Source organism: Sarcophilus harrisii, chromosome 3 (assembly GCF_902635505.1).
Source record: "Sarcophilus harrisii chromosome 3, mSarHar1.11, whole genome shotgun sequence".
Taxonomy (NCBI): Eukaryota; Metazoa; Chordata; class Mammalia; order Dasyuromorphia; family Dasyuridae; genus Sarcophilus; species Sarcophilus harrisii.
Genome location: NC_045428.1, coordinates 563,212,108 through 563,237,216, shown reverse-complemented (window position 1 = coordinate 563,237,216; position 25,109 = coordinate 563,212,108). Strand labels below are relative to the sequence as shown.

The 25,109-nt window shown below is 37.5% G+C and overlaps 1 protein-coding gene across 5 annotated transcripts in view; it reads left to right on the top strand.

Annotated features, from left to right (window-relative positions):
• Window positions 1-25,109, top strand: part of VWA5B1 (von Willebrand factor A domain containing 5B1) — a 112,318-nt gene that overhangs the window by 26,430 nt on the left and 60,779 nt on the right. For 2 of the 5 annotated variants that reach the window (XM_031962722.1, XM_031962717.1), the window contains exons 2-7: window positions 13,557-13,760; window positions 15,476-15,622; window positions 19,660-19,870; window positions 20,566-20,711; window positions 21,612-21,743; window positions 23,032-23,156. In XM_031962722.1, coding sequence (XP_031818582.1) covers window positions 13,622-13,760; window positions 15,476-15,622; window positions 19,660-19,870; window positions 20,566-20,711; window positions 21,612-21,743; window positions 23,032-23,156 — 900 coding nt within the window. In that variant the 5' untranslated portion in view covers window positions 13,557-13,621. Of the gene's footprint in view, window positions 1-2,847; window positions 2,992-5,493; window positions 5,709-13,556; window positions 13,761-15,475; window positions 15,623-19,659; window positions 19,871-20,565; window positions 20,712-21,611; window positions 21,744-23,031; window positions 23,157-25,109 lie in introns of those variants that run through there. The other 3 variants (XM_031962720.1, XM_031962719.1, XM_031962721.1) reach the window with 3 other exon arrangements.

Below are 25,109 nucleotides of genomic sequence, written 5' to 3'. Positions count from 1 at the left end.
TATAAAAACAGCATGAACCTCAAAGGAAAGAGGGTAGTTCACAGAGAGATGGAAGAAGGGGGAGAACTTGGCAGTGGCAATGGGGAACAAGGAATATTGCAATTTGCCCACCTCTACAACACCCTTTTTACACATACTATAATCCAGCCACAGTAACTTTCTTCCTGTTTCTCAAAAGTGAAACTAAATTTTCCACCTCCATACCCTTTGTACCTCTGTCCCTTATACCTAGAAAGTACTCTTCTCACTCCTGACTATTAAAATCCTTGGCCTCTTGAAGACTCAGTTCATTTTTGTTCTTGTATCCCCATATAATAGAACATAGTAGATGTTTGAATCCTTTTTTGAGTTTTTTATTGAAGATATTTTTCTTTTTCAAAACATATGCATGGATAATTTTTAAGCATTAACCCTTAGGTCTGGCACAGCTAGGCCACCTTCATTGACAATTTTTTTCTCATTAATTCCCTTGAAATTCTTGATCTTTTGTTCTTCCAGATGGGCTTTGTTATTATTTTTCTAGAACTGTAAAATAATTTCTTGGGAGTTTGATTTGTATGTATATAAGTACATTTAGATAGTATTGTCATTTTTATTATATTCACTCAACCTATCCATGAGCACTTGATATTTTCCCAATTGATTAGATCTGACTTTATTTGTGTGGAAAGTGTTTTGTAGTTGGGTTCATATAGTTCCTGACTTTACCTTGTCAGATAGATTCCCAAATATTTTATATTATCAAAAAATTATTTTTAATGGAATTTCTTTTGTATCTCTTGCTATTGGACTTAGTTGATAATATATAAAAATGCTGATGATTTATGTGAATTTATTTTGTATCCTGAAACTTTGCTAAAGTTGTGAATTGCTTCTAGTTGTTTTGTTAGTTGATTCTCTAGGGTTCTCTAAGTATACCATCATATAATCTGCAAACAATGATAATTTGGTTTCCTCATTACCTACTCTTAATTCTTTTCAACTCTTTTTCTTGTCAAAGCTAATACCATATTGAATAGTAATGGTGATAGTAGGTAACATTGTTTCACCCAGTGGGCAACATTGTTTCGCCCCTGATCTTATTGGGAATGGTTTTAGTTTGTCCCCATTACATATAATGCTTGCTGATACTTGCTTTTAATCTTTAAATTTAAAGATCAAATCTTTAAATAGATTATTGAGGACCACGCTTAAGTGTGGAACACAGAAAGCCTGTAAAAAGGTCAAAGGGGACTGCATCATTTGGGGTATAGCCCTACACAACTTTGAAAGACAGAACACTAAAGAGACTAAAGGAATGTTTTGTTATTACAATCTTTATATCTTACTCTTTGAAGTAGAGCTAACAGGCCTAAGGAAAGACTGACATAACCCAAAGAGTCAGAAATATCTGTCTGAAGGTCATAAAACAAATTTATTGATGCAGATGTTGCTTGAGAAAGAATGTATACTTTTCTTTAAACAATTATAACCTTGCTCTGCTTTGAAAATATATATTCTGTGTAGAGATGAAAAAAGTCAAAGTTAAGAAGTAAGAGGTAAGAGGTCAAGAGACTTTCACTGCAACTGCCTCTCAATCTCCTTGTATCATTATCGTCCTCTCACATGACACTATCTATTCTGCTGGTCAGAATTAGATCCCAGCAGTCACTAGCAGGTAGCTCCCGTGACATAGCTGCTGCTGATCATTTAAGGAAAACTCCATTTATTGAATCCATTTTCTACCTGAAGCCCTATCTTTTCAAATGCTAGTTTCTCTTTACCCTTCCACAATCAGATTTCATATATTCTATTTATCTGTCTATCTATCTATCTATCTACCTAGCTATCTATCTACCTGCCTACCTACCTACATCATCTATTTTGGAGAGGGAAATGGCCAACTACTCCAATATCTTTGCCAAGAAAACCTCAAACACTACTTCAGTCTTTCTTTTCATGAAAAACAAATTGACTTTATAAGCTTTTTCACAGTAAGATTATTTAGGTCCCAATATATTGATATGTGAGGTTATATGATATTGGACAAATCACTCAACCAATCTAGAAAACTTTCAAAGATTGTAAATTGCTGAGCAGGAGCTGCTTTCCTGCCTCTATCAACCTTTAGTCCCCTGTATTATGCATTGGTTAAGGGGCTTTCCTTATTAGGAGTTCCTTAAATCAGGGGTCCTCAAACTTTTTAAATAGGGGGCCAGTTCACTGTCCCTCAGACTGTTGGAGGGCTGGATTATAGTAAAAACAAAAACTTTGTTTTGTGGGCCTTTAAATAAACTTCATAGCCCTGGGTGAGGGGGATAAACATCCTCAACTGCTGCATCTGGCCTGCGGGCCATAGTTTGAGGATCCCTGTGCTTAAATGAATGAAATCCTAGGTCTGGTTTTAATAATAATGATATTTTACTTCTCCCAGGGGTACCAACATTATAATAAAGGATTGGGTCTATCTAGGACAGTCTAGCTCCCACCCAAGATTAGGAAGAGCTTGGAGAGATTTGCCACACAGATGATTCAGTATAAATAATCAATAGATATTTGTTGACTGAATATCTAAAGCCCAGTAGGAGTGTTAGATTAATGTAGATATAGTGGGAAGAGAGGAGGGAGAAGGACACTAGCAATAGTTCACATGAAAAAAAGAAAGTCCTAGGCATCTTAGTGGCTGCAAAAACTCAATACAAATCTGTTATGATACTACAACCAAGAAAGCTAGCATGATCTTTGACTGAATCAAGGAAAGCATCGCATTCAGGACTAGGCATATCCACACTAGTTCTACTGTTCTCTGCCATAGTCAAACCAAACCACATCAGGGATATTGTGTTCAGTTCTGAATACTTCATTTTAGAGAAGGCGTTGACAACCTGGGGAATGTCCAGAAGGAGGAGAGCAACCAGGATCATGGGAAGAGGACGGTGCATATGAGAATCAATTGAAGAACTTGGGACTTTTAATTCTAGAGAAGACTGGGATGAGAAATAAAGGAAACAGGTTAGAAAGTATTAGCAAGTTACTAGTATTCATCATATAGAAGAGGGAATTGATTTGTTCTGTTTGGCCTCAGAGACTAGAGTCAGGAATCATGGGAGAGGCAAATGTTAACTTCCTGACAATTAGAGCCTCAAGAGAATGGAATGAGTTATCTCAGGAGATGGTCAGTTTCCCACTTCTGGAGTCTTCAAATAGTAGATGGATGACTACTTGTCATTCACAGGATCACTGACTAAAAGCTGGAAAGGACCCTCCATAGCCATTTGGTCCAATGCTGTGTCTCCCCCATTTTGCAGATAAGCAAACTGAGACTCAGAGAACTTATTCAGATTGACCAAGGTCATCCAGCTAGTAAGAGTTGAATCTGGGCTTTGAATCCAGTTCCTCTGATTAGGCAGGTGGGTGACTCCATAGTACATTGAGAACTGAGCCCAAAATCAGGAAGACTCATGTTCCTGATTTCAAATCTGACTTTAGACACTTCATCCCTTAACCTTATCTGCCTCAGTTTCCTCATCTATAAAATGAACTGGAGAAGGAAAGAAATGGCAAACTACTCCATTATCTTTGCCAAGAAAACCCCAAATGGGGTCATGCAGATTTGAACATGACTGAAAAATGGCTGAACAACTTCTGGCAACAGAGTCAACATTTTTTCCATCACTGTTCAAGGTATAGATTGAATTTGATGACTTCAGCATCCTTTCCAACTCAGATTCCATTTTTTAAAAGTCCTCTTTGGGTCACAACTGAAACTTAGCTGACAGTGTGGCCAGCATGGACTTATTTTTCCAGCTGAAAGATGAGAGCAAAGCCCTGTTTTGCATTCCAGACAATAATGAGCCAGGTTGGGGAGGCTAAGGGTTGAGGAAGAGGGAAGGAACAAAGGGAAGGTGTGCCAGGAAATTAATAGCTCCATCTTATTATGTCTAGGATGGCCAGCCTGTGGGCCACAAAGGAGAGAGTTCTGGCAGGGAAGGCAGCTGTGAATGCAGCCAGCCCCCTTATCTGCCTCCTCACCGTCCATCAGAGTGACAGAAGATAAGCTAGAGTTGAGATAAGGCAGAGGGAATTGCTTCAAAGAAAAACATAATTAAAGAATCTCCAATGGCAGAACACCAAGATTTGGGGGAGGGGGCAGGAGAGAGGATCCTGGCCAAGCTCACAAAGGATACTTGGTGGGAGACTTATCAAGTGGCTAAATAGGGGGCAGATTTCCCTTTTCCACCCACCTTAGGACAGCCCTAAAAATAAGAGCCAGCATGCTTCCCAGCTCATAAAGCTTGTCACAGGGTAGAAGCCAGATGCCAATGTTCAGCCAAGGACTCAGCTAAACTAAGTTTCTGTCTACCCATAAAATGCTTCTTGGTTAAGTTGTCTGGAACATAACAGATACTTATTAATAAACATCATTGATTGATACAATCAGTCCAAAGACCATTCATTAGATCATAGATCTAGAAATGGGATTATAAAAGTCAACTGGCCCAACGTACTCATACTGTAGAAGAGGAAACTGGGTCACAAAGAAATTGTCATATTATTTCAATGTATAGGTTGGCCATTGGATAGATCACTGAGCTTGGAATCAGGAAGACTGATCTTTATGAGTTCAAATATGGCCTCAGACACTTCCTAGTTGTGTGACTCTAAGCAAGTCACTTCACTCTGTCTGCCTTAGTTTCCTTACTTGTAAAATGAGCTGGGAAAGGAAATGGCAACATTTTTTGCCATTGTTTTTTGCAAGCATTTTTGCCAAGAAAACTCCAAATGGAATCACAATGAATCAGATATGACTAAAAACAACTGAATAAAAACAAAATAATATCAAGAGAGCATTCAATCATGAGGTTTCCCGATTGGGCTGAGAATTGGGATGGTAGAATGACCACATCAAAGGACTGAGTCTCCATATGAGAAGAAATGAGTGACATTTTCCTTTGGGGTCATGAGTACTGGATGATCAAGAATTGGTCTGTGTTAGATCCATGGAACTTAAGAAAAAAGTAAAAATCTAAAGGTTGATACCTAACTACTAAAATTCTGGTATATTTATCATTACTGAGTTTATAATGCCCTGTTTTTTTCTTTTAAATAAACCCAGGCCAAATACATCCTTATGGTCTAGAGTATACAGAGGCAAGGGAATGAAAAGAGATATGGTAAAACTACCACACTCCCAAAGTATCCAGTTACAATGGCAGTGACTAAAGAAAAAGGAGATAAAGGCAATTTAGACCTTGGAAACAGCAGCTGTCCGAGGCCAAGGAGTCAATCAGACCTCAGGCATTTTACACATTTTTAGTGCTATACAAATGCTTAACTGTTAATATTATGTACTAGTATTTTCTGTTGTAAGTATTCTCCTACTAGTCTATAAGGTCCAAGAAGGTGAGGACTATGTATATCTTATCCAATTTTGTCTGTTCCCCAGAGTCAATAATAGCACTCTGTACACCATACTTTTTTTTTTTTAAAGGACTGCTACTTTATATTACAGGTGAGCATCAGAGAGGAGACTCAACCTCATTCCATGAGAGCATTTTCCAAAAGGATTTGCCTGTGGGATATAGAATCCTAGAATGTTGGAACTGAAAGAGACCATAGCTCATAGAATGTTTGGGGTCAAAGGGACCTTAGAAACCAATTGAGGTTCATTCTGGCAAATACTGGTTGATCATTTGCTAGGAATGTTGTAGAGGAGATTCATACTTCAGGTAAGGAAGTGATTTTGAATGTCTCTTTCAATTTTTCCATTAATTCATTTCATTCATTCATTCATTGTATAATCATATAATTTAAGGGTTTTGCCCAATTTTTTCATTTTACAGATGAGGCAATCTGGGAGTAGTGGGTAAAGTGGAGCCCAAAGAAATTGAGTGACCTATCTTCCAAGGAAGGAGACAGAACTAGAATAGCTTAACTTGGCCAAGGGCCAGGAGATGTGAATTCTAGTCCCAACTCTGACCCTTGGGTTGCTGGGTAACACTGAGCAAGAATCACTTAAGTTCTCTTCATTTATGACAATGAGAAGAAAATTGGTGCCCCCCATTCCTGACTGAGATTAGCTACTAATGAAATGAATTAGGCGATGAGATAATACTTTTAACAACTGTGCCTTCCCCCCTGTTAAGTACTCAGATTTGGGATCTCACTATTATCTTTGGCTCTTTTTTGTCTCTCATCCCTTAAATCCAATCATTTGCCAAATCTTTCCTACTCTGCCTCCATAATATCTTCCAGATAATTATTTACTAAGTACCTACTATGCTGGGGATGGAGATATAATAAAGGGGGGAAAATCTTACTCTTAAGGAGCTTATGTTTAAATGATGAAAGACTACAGAGTGTATGGAATATTCCTATAAATACACATGTATGTATACATATGCACACTAAATAAATAGAAAGTGAATAACATTAATTTCAAAGGAATTTGACACAATTACAAAACACTTTTCATACAAACACAAATCTAAATAACTGTAGAAAATCCATTGCTCATTGGTAGTGCAAACCAATATAATAAAAGTGACAGTTCTATCTAAATTAATTTTCCTAGTGCCATACCAATATAATTAAGAATTATTTTTGAGAGCTAGAAAAAAAATAACAAAATTCATCTGGAAGAACAAAAAGTCAAAAATATCAAGAGAATTAATGAAAAAAATGCAAAAGAAGGTGACCTAGTAATACCAGATTTTATGTTACAAAGTGGCAATCAGCAAAATAATATGATACTGGCTAAAAAAACACAGTAGTTGAGTGATGGAATAGATTGGGTACACAACATATATAATGACCATAATAATCTAATCTAAAATGACCATAATAAATCCAACAATCCAAACTTTGGGAGTAGGGACAACTCACTATTTGACCAAAAGTTACTAAGGAAACTGGAAAGCAATTTGGAAATAAGAACCAACAATATCTAATACCATATACTGAGATAAAATCAAAATGAATACATGATATAAAAGAGTGATCTCATAAGCAAATTAGAAGAACATAGAATATTTTACCTGCCTAATTAATGGATAAAGGGAGAATTTATGAGAAGAGATAATTATGGGATATAAAGCAGATAATTTTGATTAATCAAATTTTATAACTATTTTTACAAATAAAATCAGTGCAGCCAAAGTTAGAAGCAAATGAAGAAACTAGGCCAGGGGTAAGAGGGTAGAATTTAATAGGAAATTTCTCTGATTAAAACCTCATTTCTCCATCTAGCTAAAACAATCGGCAAACATCATATGTAATGGGGATAAATTAGAAGCGTTCCCAATAAGATCAGGGGTGAAACAATAACCTTAGCAAAGTTGCAGGATACAAAACAAATCTACATAAATCATTGGCATTTCTATGTTATCCATAAAATCCAGCAGTAAAAAATAGAAAAAGAAATTCCATTTAAAATAACTGTAAATTATATAAACTATTTGGAAGTCTATCTGCCAAGACAAAGCCAGGAACTTTGAATATGAGCACAATTACAAAATATTTTCACACACAAATATTTCACACAAATAGTTATATCTGCACAGCAGGAAGAATATCAAGTGCGACTGGGTAGACCGAGCTAATATAATAAAAATGACAATTCTATATAAATTAATCTACTTATTCAATGCCATGCCAATCAAATTGCAAGATATTACTTATAGAGCTACAAAAAATTATCAAAATTCCTCTGGAAAAACTAAAAGAATTTTGAGAGAATTAATGAAAAAAATGCAAATAAAAATGGCCTACCTATACCAGACCTGAAACTACATTATAAAGCAGCAGTCATCAAAATCATTTGGTGCTGGCTAAGAAATACAGTAGTAGATCAGTGGAATAGGTTAGGCTCACAAGGCACAATAGTCAATGACTGTAGTAATTTAGTATTTGATAATCCAAAGACTCTAGCTTCTAGGATAAGAACTAACTATTTGACAAAAATTGCTGGGAAAATTGAAAAATAGTATGGCAGAAACTATGCACTGACCAACATACCTAACTCCCTATACCAAAATAAGGTCAAAATGGGTTCATGATTTAAACATAAAGTGCAATGTTATAAGCAAATTAGGAGAACAAGGGATAGTTTACTCAGATTTGTGGAGAAAGAAAGGATTTGTGGTCAAAGAATAGCTAGAGAACATTATGACCTGCAAAGTGGATAATTTTGATGTTAAATTTAAAAGATTTTGTATAAACAAAACAATGCAAACAATATTAGAAGAGAAGCAGAAAATTGGGAAACAATTTTTACATCCAAGGGTACTGGTAAAGGCCTCATTTTTAAAATGACAATTTTAAATAATTAATTCAAATTTATAAGAATACAAACAATTCCCCAATTGATAAATGGCCAAAGGGTATGAACAAACAATTTTTTTCAGATGAAAAAATTAAAGCCATTTCTAATCATATGAAAAATGTTCTAAATCACTTTGATTAGAGAAGTGCAAATTAAGACAACTTTGAGGTACTACTTCATACCTCTCAGGTTAGCTAATATGAAAATAAAAAATAATGATAAATATTGGAGAGGGATGTGGGAAAACTGGGACACTAATACACTGTTGGTGGAGTTGTGAAGTGCTTCAACCAATCTGGAGAGTAGCTATGCTCAAAGGGCTATCAAACTGTGTGTATTCTTTTATCCAGCAGTGTCTCTACTGGGTTTGTATCCAAAAGAGATCATAAAAGAGGGAAAAGGACCCACATGTGCAAAAACATTTATAGCAGTCCTTTTTGTAGTGACAAGAAACTGGAAACTGAGCGGATGCCCATCAGTTGGTGAATAACTGAATGTTATGGTATATGAATGTGATGCAATATTATTGTTCTATAACAAATGATCATCAGGATGATTTCAGGAAGGCCTGGAAAGATTTACATGAGGTGATGCTAAGTGCAGTGAGTAGAATTAAGAGAACACTGTACATAGCAACAACAAGATTATGTGATTATCAACCCTGATGAACGTGGCTCTTTTGAACAATGAAAGTGATTCAGGACAATTTCAATAGATTTGTGATGGAGAGAGCCATCTTTATCCAGAAAGAGGATTGTGGCATCTGAATGTGGATCACAATAAAGTATTTTTACCTTTTCTGTTGTTTGTCTGCTATTTTCTCATTTTGTTTTCTTTTTTGAGCTGATTTTTCTTGTGCAGCATGATAAATGTGGAAATATGTATGAAAATTGGCTTTTAATAGTATTTTATTTTTCCAAATACATGGAAAGATGGTTTTCAGCATTCACCTTTGCAAAATCTTGGGGTTTGTCCTCACTCACTCCTTCCCTCCCCCCTCCTGGGGACAGGAAGCAATCTGATATAGATTAAACATGTGCAATTCTTTTAAACATATTTCCATAATTAACATGCTGCACAAGAAAAATCTAATCAAAGGGGGAAAATAAAAAAGAACAAATAAAAAACAACAACAAAAAGGTGAAAATACTATGCTTTCATCCACATTGTCTCCATAGTTTTCTCTCTGGATGAAGTTGGCACTTTCCATCACAAGACTTATTGAAATTGCCCTGAATCATCTCATTGTTTGAAAGAGACAAGTCCATCACAACTGATCGTCCCATAATCTTGATCTTTCTGTGTATAATATAATGTCTAATATTGGTTAGTGCCTGGAGATACTGCTGAATCAAAGAGTATGTGCAATTTGGTAGCCCCTTAAGCATACTTCCAAATTGTTCTCCAGAATGGTTGGATCAGTTCACAACTCCACCAACAATGCATTAGTGTCCCAATTTTCCTACATCCCCTCCAACATTTATTGTTATCTTTTCCTGTCAGCTTAACCAATCTGAGAGGTATGAGATGGTATCTCAGAGTTGTTGTAATTTGCATTTCTCTAATCAATAGTGATTTAGAGCATTTTTTCATGTGACTATAGATGGCTTTAATTTTTTTCATCTGAAAATTGTTTGTTCATATTCTTTCATCATTTATCAATTGGGGAATGACAATGTTGAACCAATTCTCTATATATTTTAAAAATGAGGCCTTTATCAGAAATGCTGGCTATCAACATTTCCCCCAGATTTCTACTTCCCTTCTAAACTTGGCTACATTGGTTTTGTTTGTGCAAAAACTTTTTAAATGTAACCCAAATTATCCATTTTGCATTTCATAATGTTCTCTAGGTTTTTGGTCATAAATTTCTTCCTTCTTCACAAATCTGAGAGGTAGACTGAGAGGTTTTTTATTCTCCCAATGTGTTTATATTAGCCTTTATGTCTAAATCATGAACCCATTTTGATCTTATTTTGTTATAGGGTGCTAGATGTTGCTCAATACCTAGTTTCTGCCATATTATTTTCCAGTTTTCCCAGCAATTTTTGTCAAATAATGAATTCTTCTCCAAGAAACAGGAGTCTTTAGGTTTACAAACACAAGATTACTATGGTCATTGATTATTGTGTCTTGTGAACCTAACTCCATATTTTCCTAAGAACATCTTGCTCATCATGTCTTATAGAACAATAATATTCCATTTACTGTTCTGTAAGAAATGACCAACAGGATGATTTCAGAAAGGCCTGGAGAGACTTACACGAACTGATGCTGAGTGAAATGAGCAGGACCAGGAGATCATTATATACTTCAACAACAATACTAGATGATGACCAGTTCTGATGGATCAGGCCATCCTCAGCAACGAGATCAACCAAATCATTTCTAATGGAGCAGTAATGAACTGAACTAGCTATGCCCAGAAAAAGAACTCTGGGAGATGACTAAAAACCATTACATTGAATTCCCAATCCCTATATTTATGCACACCTGCATTTTTGATTTCCTTCACAAGCTAATTGTACAATATTTCAGAGTCTGATTCTTTTTGTACAGCAAAATAACGTTTTGGTCATGTATACTTATTGTGTATCTAATTTATATTTTAATATATTTAACATCTACTGGTCATCCTGCCATCTAGGGGAGGGGGTGGGGGGGTAAGAGGTGAAAAATTGGAACAAGAGGTTTGGCAATTGTTAATCCTGTAAAGTTACCCATGTATATATCCTGTAAATAAAAGGCTATTAAATTAAAAAAAAAAGAACAATAATATTCCATCATAATCATCATGTGACTATTGATAGCTTTGAATACATGAAATTAAAAAGGGTGGCATAAATAAAATGAATGCAACAAAAATGAAAAGGAAAACAGTAAACTAGAGGAAAATTTTTACAGCAAATTTCTCCAATAAAATTCTCATTTCTCAAATATACTGAAAAATAAGCCAAATTTATGAAAACAAGAGTCGTTCTCCAATTAATAGTTGCATGAAAAAATGCTCTAAATCACTAGAGAAAAGCAAATTAAAACAATTTGGAAGTACTACCTCACACACATCAGATTGGCTAATATGACAGAAAAATAAAATGACAAATGTTGGAGGGAGTTTGAAAAAGTACACTAATGCATAAAGGAATAATTTAATATTATGTAGCATTGGGAAGAGAATGCATGTCCAGATAGACAGTATGGAAGTAGAGAGATGGGAGATTGAGCTTCTCAACCAAGAAAGAATCAGTTTAGCTAGACAATAATCATAAGATGTAGGAGATGGGGAATGGGAAAACAAACAAGCTCTTCTATGTTCCAGACACTCCAGTAAGCATTACAAATATTTCATTTGAAGAGAGAGAGAATGATGTCTAAGGAAGCTAGCTAGATTGGGGTCAGGTTGTGAAAGGCTTTAAGAACAAAACACTTTAGATTTGTTTCTAGAGGAAAGGGAAAAGTTTGCTTCTTATTGATTATGAGGGTTACATTGTTAGAGCTATGTTTGGCAGCTATGGGGAAGATGGATTGGAATAGACAGAGACGTGAGGCAAGGAAACTCAAAAGGAGAGTGATCCAAGAATCTAATAAAAAGGGGACAAGGTACTGCACTATAATGTAAATAAAGATGCAATTTTGGAGGAAGAAGTAGCAGGATTTGGGGTTATTGATGGGATATGTGGGATAAAAGGATTGCTTTGTTGTCCTTCATTCTCAAAGAGGACCAAAATGACATCATTATGTTAGAGTTACAGTGTGTCCGACTGGCTGATCAGAACAATACGAGCTCGGAGTACTCTATCATGAGTGGGACATAAAGAGTCCCTATTAACATTTGGGGTAGACTCTCTAACTGTGCATCTCATGTTTCTTCTATTCTGGGCTAATTCAATTATGCTTTGCTCATAGAGCATAGCACCTTCTCTGATGAGGGCATGCCATGCTGGGCAATCTTGTGTCAGTGTCTCCCATATTATAAACCAGTTCTAAAGTTCTTAAGAGAGACCCTGAGCGTATCCTTGTACCGCTGTTTTTGACCATCTTATGAGGATGGAGTTGAGATAAATGTCAAGGTTTTTGAAACTGGGAGACTAGAAGAATGATGAAGCCTTCAATAGTTTGGAATTTTGGAAGAGGGATGAATTTGAAGGGGAAAAACAATGAGATCTGCATTCGACATGTTGAATTTGAGATGTTTTTAATGTCCAGTTTGAAATGTCAGAAAGGCAATTGGTGAAGTGAGGTCAAAATTCAGGGGAGAGACTGGAGCTGGTTGTCAATTATTGGAATAGAGATAATAATTAAGCCTATAGTTTTGAATAGGGATATCAAGAGAAAGCAATATGATCTCCTATCTGTGTCTCTTGCAGGATCTTCCTCCAAGTCATAACACTAACTGTGGGTATCACCCAAAGGCTCCCTTTGTTTCTCCTTCTATTTTACTTGGTGATCTCATCAGCTCCCATTCTTATATCTATTTATTAAGCCTTAATCTCTGTTCTCACCTCCACTTTTTCATGATTTTGGTACATTTTGAACTGAACTCCCCATGGGCACCTCCAACTCAGCATGTCCAAAACAACTCATTATCTTTTCTTCTAAGACCCTCTTCCCAACTTCCCTGTGTCAAGGGTATCATTATTCTCCCAGCCACCAAGTCTCTCAATCTAGGGTCATCTTTGACTTTTCACTCTCACTCATCCCATATATTCAATTCATTGGCAAATATTTTCACTTCTGCCTTCACATACAAAGTGCTTAATAAATGCTTGCTGACATGACTTGATTTAACATACTAGGCACCTGACACTGTGCTAGATACCGACAGGAATGAAATGGTCCCTGATCTCAAGAACCATTTATGTTCTGTTGGGGAATAAGGCACATTTGTGTATATATGCAATATTTCCAATAATTGATTTTAAGTACTTTGAGCACTTTTCATCTTTATATCCTCAAGCAGTAGGAATACAATAAATATTTACTCAATCATATTGAATTAAACTGGAAAATCCTATAGCAGTAAAGTGTTTAGCACTTGGTAACTGTGTGATCTTTAACTTTCACTTTCTGAACCTCAGTTTCCTCATTTGCCAAATGGGGATAATCATATTTGTACTCTCCCATTATAGGCTTATTATTAGAAAAGTCCAACAGAAATGGGAGTTGAGGCAGGGTGGACCTGGGGAATAGGAATGAGGATGCTGAGGATATAGGTACTGAGAGAGAGCTTTCCCTCCTGTCATGTCTCCTGCAGCCTGAAGAGACACAGACCAGTAAAAGTGACATTAAGGCAGTAGCCATCGCCACAGCAGCAGCAAGATGCCTGGACTACTCAACTCGAGCACCTGGGAACCACTTCCACTCACCTCCTCTGAGATCACTTCCTGTGTCCAGGGTTATGCCTTTGGGCTCATGGCCTCTCTCACGTATGACAATGTGGAAGTCCAGCCTTTCCAAGGTAAAGACCCTCTTCTATACCCACTTTGCCCTTGTTCCCTCTGAATGACCCCTCTTTGCCCAGCTTGGACTCTGGGTATCCAGGTGAATGGATTAGGTCTTAGTTTCTTAATTTCAGCCCTGGGATGTCCTCCACTAAACAGTTGGTTGGGTCAGGAGGGTAAGTCCATTCAGAGAGGATGAGTATATCCTAGATTTAGCACAGGTCCATCTCAAGGATCATTTATTTTATTGAAGCATCCCCCATTGTTCTGTGATGGACAGAGCCCTGGACTTGAAGTCAGAGGGCCTGGGTCTGAACCACCTCCATCTTTACCCACCAATCATTACTTTGGTACTCATTTTGTTATAAGTTTTTCTGAAGCTCTACTAGTAAAGATAACAGTTCCCCCAAATGGAGGCAACTGTGATGAAGAGGGAAGACCACTGACTTCTATAATCACAGGGCCCTGGTTGACCCCCCCACTCTGCTACTATGTCTATGACACTAAGCAAATCCATCTCTTGATCTCAGCTTTCTCAGCTGTCAAACAAGGATGATAATCTCCATTAAAGAGGGAATGTTAACATCATCAAATAAGATGGTACACACAGAGCTGTTTGGAAGTGTCATCTGTGCTGCCCTCACTCCAAGATTCATACCAGATCTTAGAATTGAGAAGTAAGGCAGACTTTATTCAATCTGGACCAACTCCCTCTTTCTCTAGATAGGTCCCAGAGAGTACATAAGGGATTTTCCAAGATCCTAGTCTAAGATAGTGGCTTCACACAAATAGAAACAATCCCTCCTTTCCATATTGATTTTAAAAAAACACAGAAGAACACTTATGTTTTATTTGTATTTTCATTTTTCTTAACATTTCCCACTTACATTTTGATTTAGTTCACATAGCACTTAAGGGTCTTGTGCTGCATAAAGCCCAAAAGCCATGAGTTTGACTCCTTTGGTTAGTGGTAACATGCTATGATGGAAGAGCCTTCACTATTCCACTCTGAGCAATCAGGGGAGAAAGCATTTAATGACTCTGAGGGGACATGGAGTAGGTCCACATTCTGCCTCTGACACTGTGTGATTTCAGGCATGTTACTTGATTTTCCTGGATGTCAGTTTCCCCCTCTGTAAAAATAAGAGAACAGACTAGATGGTCTCTGAGATTCCTTCACTTTCTGTTCTTGGGATCACATGATAAAATACTAGATTTGGATGCAGGAAGATCTCAATTCCCATTTCCACCTCTTCCTGATTCCAGAACTCTGGATAAAATAGCTTAAGTTTTTATATCTGGAGTTTCCTCATCTGGTAAATGGTAATAATGAAACCTATGGATTGTTGTGTCAGTCAAAAGAGATACTGTCTAGATGTAAAAAGTAACCTTAAGGGACTTATATATAGCACTCGACATATATATTAGGTGTCATAAGAATAAAATAGAATCATAGCTAGAACTAGAAGGGGCATTGTAGATCATCAAGCCCAATTCCTCATGCTACAGATGAGACCCAGAGAAGAAAAGTCCAAGGTCATAGATCAACTACCAAGAATCCTGACCCAAAACACAGCATTCTAGTGGCTATATCCTGATGGTGTCCTTAAATCAAAATGGTAACCTTCATCTTGGGGAAGACTATGGCACATAGAGGGTCAGAGAAAACTTATATGAATATCATTCAGTCATTCAATGTCCATGGTGGGGATGGGGTACCTTCCTCTGGCAGGCCTCTTTGTGTACCCCCTGGATGAGCACACTACAGTGGTTGGATTTGAAGCCATCATCTCTGAGAGAGCCGTGACAGTACAGATCAAGGACAAAGCCAAACTCAACAGTAACTACATTGACATGCACCGACCTCATAATGGTATGGGTAAGAAGGCCTCGAATAAGAAAATTTCATCTGGGATCTGGACTGGGGTTAGGGGTATAGTTGGAGGTTTTATTGGGCCTGGGGGTTGAGATTGGGACCAAGAACCAATTAACCATAATAGGGCGCAATGAGTAGAGCTTTATCCCAGGATGCCAAGTTTAGAAGGTACTAATCATACTTGCAAACCTTAACCAAGTAGAAACAGCAGAGCTTAGGATCTAAATAAGTTGGGGTGAGTTTCGTAGTGCCCTACCTTCCAGCTCTTCTATCTCTGCCTTCTTGTGTCTCTGTCCCCCTCCCATCTTTCCCTTAATCCAGAGTTTGTTTTGACATACTTACCCAAAGAACAGCCTGATGTCACTTGATTAAGTTCTACCAGGAAATTTGCAAGTCAGTTTAATTTTTAAATTTATTTATTTTTACATTTTTCTTGAATTTTGAGTTCCAAATTCATCACCTCCTTGCCACTCTCCTCTCCAATCCACTGAGAAGCCAAACAATATGAGATCTATGATACACATGAAATCATGCAGAATATATTTCCATTTTAGCCATGCTGCTAAAATAAATAAAGCAGAAACAAATATGAGAAAATTATATTTCATTTAACACTTGGGAGTTTATCAGTTCACTTTTTGGAGGTGGATGGCATTTTTTTTTCATCATGAGTTCTTTGGATCTGTCTTAGATCATTGTGTAGAGCAGAGTAGCCAAGTCATTCATAGTTGATCATCATTCCAACATGGTGGCTATTATGTATAATAATTGCTGGGTCATACTCCCTTCACCTTGAATCAGTTCATATAGGTCTTGCCATATTTTTCTGAAGCCTTCTCTTCTGTCATTTCTTGTAGCACAACAGTACTCCATTACACTCATATGACCATTGACCATTTATTTTTATAAATTTGACTCCGTTTTCTGTATATTTGGGAAACGAGGCCTTTATTAGAAAAACGTCATGAAAAATTATTTTATGCTATTCCATTGTTTATGGTATCTATTAGTAAAATGAAGTTTCCCTTGTTATCTCTTTTAATTAAATCTTATTTTGCTTTTTTATGGTCAAGTTCTTTTTTGGTTTGTTCTTTTTCTTTATTTCTTGACTTTGAACTTTATATGAAAGTTGCTCTCTATTCACTTGGAGTAGGAGGCACTATACTAAGCACTATGCCAATGCCTCTCCATTGTAAAAGCTCTTCCTTGAGTGAGTAACTCTTTTATGTAAGAAACAATTTCCTCCTTTTACTTCTCCCTTTCCTTTCTCCTAGTGCATCCCTCTTTCTCACCTACTCATTTTTAAAAAATAGATCATTCTAACATAATAAACACACAATCATGCCTTCTGTCTATATAGATTCCCTCTAACTGCAATAATAATGAGAAAGGTCTTAGGAGTTACGTGAATTCTTTCCCTATATAGGAATATAAGTACTTTAACCATTATGAAACTTTATGATTTCTCTTTCATGTTTATCTTTTCATTCTTTTCTTGAAACTTATGTTTCAATGTCAAATTTTTTATTCATCTCTGGTATTTACATCAAGACTGCTTGAATGCCCTCTATTTCATTAAATATCCATTTTGGCCTTGAAAGATTATATATACTCAATTTTGCTAGGTAAATTATAATCCTAACTTCTTTGCTTTCCACAATATTACATCCCAAGTGCTCTGCTCTTCTAATGTAGATGTCACTAAATTTTATGTGAGCCTTACTGTGACTCTATTGTATTTGGATTGTTTCTTTCTAACTGCTTGAAATATTTTCTTCCTGATGTGGGAGCTCCAGAAATTGGCTATAATATTCCTAGAATTTTTTCAGGACATAATTGGTAAATTCTTTCAATATCTATTTTACTCTCTGATTTTAGAATATCAGGGCAGTTTTCTTTGACAATTTCTTGGGAAGTGGTGTCTAGGCCCTTTTTTATCTCCTCAGTCTATTTTTCCAGTTAGTTGTTTCTTTCCTAATGAAATATTCCACCTTTATTCAAATTTTTAGATTCTTTTGACTTTGTTTTATTACTTCTTGATGTTTCATGGAGTCATTCGCTTCCAATTACCCAATTCTAATTTTTAAGGAATTTTCTTCAGTGACCTTTTGTAGCTCTTTGTTTATTTGTTCAGTTCTTCTTCTTAAGGAGTTCCTTTCTGCAATTAATTTTTGTTTCCTTTTCCAATTGGCCTATTCTGCTTTTTAATGAGTTCTTTTCTTCTGTGAATTTTTATGCTGCTTTTACCACTAGGTCGATTCTGTTTTTTAAGGTGTTATAATTTTTTTCAACATTTCTATGCTTCTTATAATTTCTTTGGATCACTCTCATTTGTTTTCCCAATTTTTCCTCTACTACTCTTAACCTCTTAAACTATTGCAGGAATTCTTGTTGGTCATGTCTCCAATTATCATTTTTCTTTCTTTGAAGTTCTATTGTCTTCTGAGTTTGTGTCTTGATCTTTTCTGCTATTACAGTAGCTCTTCATGGTCAAGTTCTTTCTTTTGTTGTTCTTTTTTTGTCTATTTCTTGACTTTGAACTTTATATTAAAGTTGCTCTTTGCTCATCTAGAGGTGGGGAGACACTATGCCAAGTTTTAGGGGGTTTTTTATGTTACTGTTTTCAGAGCTGGGAATCCATGAATTTTCAGTGCTTCTAAAGTAGTATGATCTAGGGAGAAATGTGGTCACTGCTCTCTTGACCTGGACTCTAGTCTACCCTAGAAGGGCCCCTACACCCTGACTGCTGCAAGCATTAGTACTCAACATATCCAAATGGAACTTGATGCTTTCCTCCAAATGCCATATCTATGTCTATAACTATCAATATCCCTATTAGCCATCATCCTTTCAGTCACCTCAGCCTTATGTCATCCTCAATTTTTCCTTCTCCCTAATCCCAACATCACCTCATGATCATTCAGTCACAAAGTATTATTGATTTCATCTCCATATTTCTTATCTCTGTACACTTCTCCCTATTTATAGAGCCAGCACCCCAACTCACACCCTTATCACCTCTCCTCTGGGCTATTGAAATAACTTCTTACTCAGTTTCTCTGCCTTTATCTTCTCCAATCCTTCCTCCACAAAATCTTCAAATTGTTTTACATTTCCCTGTATTTGACAATTCATCCCCCACCTCCACACATTTATATAGATGCTTCTTCATGACTTAATTTTCAGTCCTCAAATCCATTCACTTCATTGAGGAAGACTGTACCTGAACATGGCCTTCAAAGAATGGACAGAATGTCCACAAATGGGGATGAGGTGGCATCCAAGGCATAGAGAAACAGCTGGAGCAAAAAAATGAGGAAGTATTTGGGGAAATATTGGTCTAGATTGTCTGGAATGTAGAAAATATGAAACAGCATGAAATAAAGCTAGATAGGTAATTTGAAACAAGATTGTGCAGGAAATTTTTTTGCTTTTATTTGGTGAACAGCAGTAGTCACTGAAGACATTGCAATCTAGGATTCTCTCTTTTTCTATCTTTTCTTTTTTTTCTTTCTTATCCTTTCTCTATCTCCTTTTCTTTTTTCCTTCTATCTTTCCTTCCTACCTTCTTTTCTTTTCCTTCAAAAAGATTTTATTGATATCTTTTAGTTTTTTACATGACTTTTATTTCTCAACAGACAACCTCCTATTTTAAAAAAATAAAAGCAGAGGGAAGGGAGATAAAGAAGCCAGTTCAGCAAAATTACCCAACCATCTTAAGCAATTCCAACATTGTTGTGCAAGAGAATAGTTTTCTTACAATCTTCCTCTCTTGTCCTCCAATCATGTTAGATATATAGGAGTTATCCAATAAAAATTTACAACTTGAATTGAAATGTACTAAAATGAACTAAATTCAATTAAATTGCTTTGAATAAATTAAATAATTGACCTGAATTGAGATGAATATTACTACATGCACTGAAATTAATGGAACTCAATTCAGTTCATTTCACTTCAATTCAGCTGAACTCATTTGAGTCCCAACTTTAAGAAAGTTGTTTTCCTGGGTTACTCTTCCCATCCCATGTCCTTCTCAGGCAAGATCACTTTGGATGAAGACCTGGAACGAATCGTGTTTTTGGCCAATCTGGGTACAATTGGCCCCCTGGAAAGTGTGTCCATCTTCATCAGCACCTCTTCAGAACTTCAGACTCTGCCCAGTGGAGCTGTAAGAGTCCTGCTGCCAGCTGTGTGTGTCCCACCTGTCCCTCACACAAATAATAGCATCTCTGCTCGACCTTCCCGAGGGTGAGACACATCCCCTGCCCCATTCTAATGCCAGGAGGTAGACTCTTCACAGTTTGGAAGAGAGCAATAATAGGGTCTGCCTCATTGTTTTCATACTGTGAATAGTGTGAGTATAGGAGAGCAGTCCCTCAGACCCTCTTCTGAAAGAGAGAAAAATCAATGAAAGCAGATAATAGTCTTTGGAGGCCAGATGAAGGTGGACCCCTTGGGAAAGGGAAGTGATCTTTCTGAATCAACTCTGGGGTTTTACACACCTGAGATATGAAGTTCATGTTTATGGGATTTCTGAGTTCAAAATACTATGAAGAGGGAGCAGGGGAAACTCTTTTTATCTTTGCAGAGGTTTTGTCCCACTTGTTTCTCCCTTACCTGGGGACAGAGTTTTGGGTAAATAGGAGATAAAGAACAGGGGTTAAGGGACTGCTCTTGAAGCTGCTGGTTCCATCAATGACATCATTGACAAATCTCAATGCCCAATACCTGGCAACTATCATGGATAGTAAAGATGGAAAGGCTCTTAGAACAGGGAATGTAAGATCTGAGAAGCCCTTAGCAGAGCAGAAGTTCAGATAAAATGCCTCATCTGGGACTTCCCTCTATCAACTACAACTGGCCTTTCCCCTACCCTATTGCTACCTTTTCCAGACCTCAAAGCCCCTGTATTCTTCCCAAACTGTTTTCCCTTTTCTTTACAGAAGCAAACATATTTGTGTGCCCAAGAACTTTGAGCAAACCAGCAAGCCCCTGTGTATAACCCAGCTATTAGAAAATGAAGTCATCAACCCCATGGAGTATGAATTTAACTTCCAACTAGAGATCCGAGGACCTTGCCTCCTCGCAGGTGAGTGGTCACCATGTCTTTTCTTGGCTCCCACTTCCCTTCTCCTAGACCATCTGTTGGAGGGAAGGGTTAAGGGAGGAGGGGATCTGAACTCATGCACAAGACAATAAGAATAAAGGAGGATTGATTAAGTACCATGTCTACTATGTGCCAGGTATTATGGTAAATATTTTACAAATATTATCTCATTTAATTCTTACAACAACTTTTGGAAGTGAATACTGCTATTATCCTCCTTTTATAGTTAAGAAAACTGAGGGAGATGTGACTCTTCCAGATCACATAAGCTTTATTTGAACTTGTCTCTACTTTAGCACCTAGCTAGTAGTCCCTATAAGCTTGATTTGAATTCAAGTCTCCACTTTACCACCTAGCTAGTAGTTTCTGTAAATTACATTGTTCCTTGTCCTCCAACCTTAAGGGCTGCCAAGGTTACTAGCCTGGCAGGCTCCCAAATGGGCATTCCATGAGAATGGCACATTAGTTGATGCTTCCACTGGAAAGTCTCAAACTTCCATGCCATGATGGCAATCACAGAATGGAACCTTAAGAAGAACACAGATCATTAGAACATGGAATGGCAAGACTCAAAGAGACAATAGAGGTCATCTGGCCTAACCCTTTCATTTTACAGTGGATAACACCAAGAGCCAGAGAACTGAAGGGGATTGCCCATTATCACACAATTGCCATTGTCACACAATGAGTTAATGTTGAAGCAAAGACTTGAATTCAGGACACTAGATTCCCAGATCTCTTCCCACACCATCTTGGAGTCTATCCTCTCATTGTAGACTACTGTTATGTCCTTATCTCTCTGCTTCCCTCTCTCCTCCCCTCCCAACCCCATCCCATACCACCATGTGTGTCTCACTGTTTGTTCCTTTCTGTCCCATTCAGGAGTCGAAAGTCCCACCCATGAAATCCGAGCAGATGCCTCCCCATCCGCCCACTCTGCCAAGAGCATCATCGTCACGCTGGCCAACAAGCATACTTTTGACAGGCCTGTGGAGATTCTTATTCACCCCACTGGTAGGGCAGCCTCAAATTCTCCACATCCTTTCCTAGGCCCTGGTGTAGTCTTGAAATGGGTCAGTGAAAAGCTCTGATACTAACATTGACAGCATCCCCACTCCTGCAACATAAAGCAGCCAAACTTAGTGCCATATTAGTGAGAATCATTAATTGAATAAAAAGCAATGAGGTGGGACATTCTTTCCTCCAAACTATTGCATTCCAATTAAACTTCTTTCTGGCCCATCTTTTTAGACATTTTTAGAAACATAACACCATAGGCTTTGAGCTAGAGGAATTATAGACAATTCGATCCAATGTACTCATTTTACCTATGGGGAAATGGACGCAGGCAAAACTTAAATAATTTGCCTGGGATCACACAGCCACTAAATGTCTGAGACTGGATTTGATTTCAGGTCTTCCTACATCCAAGTCGAGCACTCTATCCATTGTGCAATCTCTCTGTTGCTTTGATCTAGGGCTTAAAAGCTCTTCAGATCATCCAGAACAGCAGGTCTCTCAAATCAAAGAACTTTTATTTATATAAGTTTTATCTAGTAATATTTACTATATTAGAAACTAAAACTGATAAAATTTTAAAATCTTAACTCATAATAACAATACTAAATCAGTTACATGTTGACATAACTAATCTATTTTAATGAAAGTTATATTTTCAGAAACAAAATACTGAGAATTATGGTATTGTTTTGCATATGTTTGCAAGTATGGCTTATTAGAAGACAGATATATATTCTCTTGTCTGCTCCTGCATTTAATCTCTTGTGATATTTTTTTTTCAGTTGAAGTGTATGAAGAAAATTCGACCTCCCACAGATATGTAGTTGGAAAAGGGAGGAGTATTTTAGTAGGCAAATAACATCATAATGTGATTGTAAAAATAGTTTTGCCCTCACAGACTCTCTGAAAAGGTCTCAGAGACCCTTAAGGTCTTCAGACCACACTTAGAGAACCTCCAATCTAAACCCACACCCTTGTTTTCAGAGACGAAAACTGAGAACCCTATGCAACTTATTCATAGTAACATAATTCAGAAATGATAAAATCTGGATATGAACCCCAGGCCCTATGACTCCCAGTCACTGGAAGATACTGTTCTTGTCTGTGAGTGGCTCATCATCAGGCCCTCCAGATCAGAGTGGGCAAAGAACGATCTCCCATCTTCTGAGGAATACTTCATTCTCTACCCTAACTTTTCCATGAGCTTCCTCCAGTCTCCCTCAGCTTCAGTATTCAGCTTAGCCATATTTGTTGTTCTGACCCTTCCTTCCTCCCCACCTAGAGCCTCACATACCACACATCCTGATGGAGCAGGGGGACATGACCCATGGACAGTTTGAGCAGCACTTGAAGGCGAGAAGTGACTTCACCAAAGGGACTAAGAAAATGATCAACACTCAGAAAAAGGTGAGGTGGGTGACTGACTTGGGCTGGTAGAAAGCTGAAGTGGGGAGGAAGGAGAAGCACCATTCTGGTCTTTGTGAAGTGAGATACATAATTATAATATCTATACATAATCTATAATTATGTATTTATAGAACTGCCCAACTTTGGAATGGAGAAGGTTCTCAGAGATCATTTTTACCAACCCTTTAATTTTTCAGAAGAGGAAATAGGCCCAGAGTATAATATAACAGAAAATCATTCATTCATTGCCTAAGTGTGATGTTCCAGGCGCTGTCCAAGGTGCTGGAGATACAAAGAAAAAATGCAACAGTCTCTTCCTACAAGGTGTTTACATTCTACTAGAAAAACATGTACCCAGGAAAGTAAATATATAAACATGCATACATACATTCATAATGTATTTTTGCAGGTGGTACACTAGCAATTGAAGGTCAGGATGGGCTTCCTATAGAAAATAGCACTTGAGCTGAACATAGAAAGAAAATAGGAATTGTGAGATGAGAAATAACAGGGAGTGCTCATCAGGCATGGGTTATATCCTGCACAAAAGCACAAGGGCAGGGGCAGCTAGGTGACACACTGGATAGAGCACCAGCCCTGAAGTGGGGAGGACCTGAGCTCAAATCTAATCTCTGACACTTAACATTTACTATCTGTGACTCTGGGCAAGTCACTTAACCCCAACTGCCTCGGGGCGGGGGAGGGAGCACAAGAACAGAAGATGGGATATTATGCACAGGAAACAGCAAGCACAGGCTAGCTTGCCTGGGACATGAGGTGCAAGAAAGAATAAAGAACAAGTACCCAAATTTTGACTGGAATCATATTGTAGAGAGCTGGGAATGCCAGCCTGATGATTTTGTTTTTTAACTGCAAAACAAGAGAGAGCCAGTACATGTTCTTGAGCATGGAAGTAACACAGTCAGACACGTGCTTTAGGAAGATTATTCTGGTAGCTTTGTGGAGGATAGATTGGAATGAAGAGAGACTAGAGACAGAATGTCCAGGTAAGTAGTTCTTATAGTAGTCCAAGAGGAAGAGGATAAGAACCTGTGAAAAGGATGGTTGAGCTTATCTCTACAATCCTTTCTAGCTCTAGCATTCACTGACTGAGTCTAAGAGTAGACAATTTCCAAGATTACACACTGAGTAGGTGGAAGAGAAGCCCATGGCTCTTAAGGTTTTCACTGTACCACAAAAGCTTTTGTAACAAGGTCTAGGCAGATAGGCTGTAGACAAAAGGACATGCCATTAATCCTACCTTTTTCCTTGTCCTGCCCCCTTTTGCTCCTGATCCTAATCAAATTGCCAAACATCCTCAAATCTCCATTGAGATTAAGGATCACAAGGCAGTAAGAATTTCCTAGTGTATTCCTGTCTTAAGAGCAATGGATGAAAAGAGGCAGGGCACTTAAGAATAATAGACTCTGTTGCATTTTTTTTTATCTTAGACCTCATTTTCAAAATAAGGTCATAGTTCTTGTTCACTAACTTCTTCACTGGCTAGGAAAGAAGAGGACCTGGATTCTTTGTCCTTTTCTCTAGTTAGCCTGGACTTCAATTGCCTCATCTATAAACTGAGGAAATTGTTCTCTGAGCTTCCACCTAGGTAAAATTATGTGATATTATTATTATCCCAATAGCCGATTTGGGGAGGACCAGATTTGTAACTATTTTAGAGAAGGGAACTCCCAGTGAGATGGCAGCCACTTCTACCAACTCAGAGGGACCACTGCTTTTGTAAACTTGTCATTTACTACAGGCACTATGAGGTATTTTAAATGACTGGCCAGGAAGTATCAGACACAGGATTTGAATCTATTTCTTCCCAATTCTGATGCAAGTTCTCTATTCAACATATCATACTGTCTCTCTAGCTAATGATAATAACAAGAGTAATGAAATGAAAGCAATAATACTTGTAATATCTAGGGAACTCAGTGAATAAAGTAT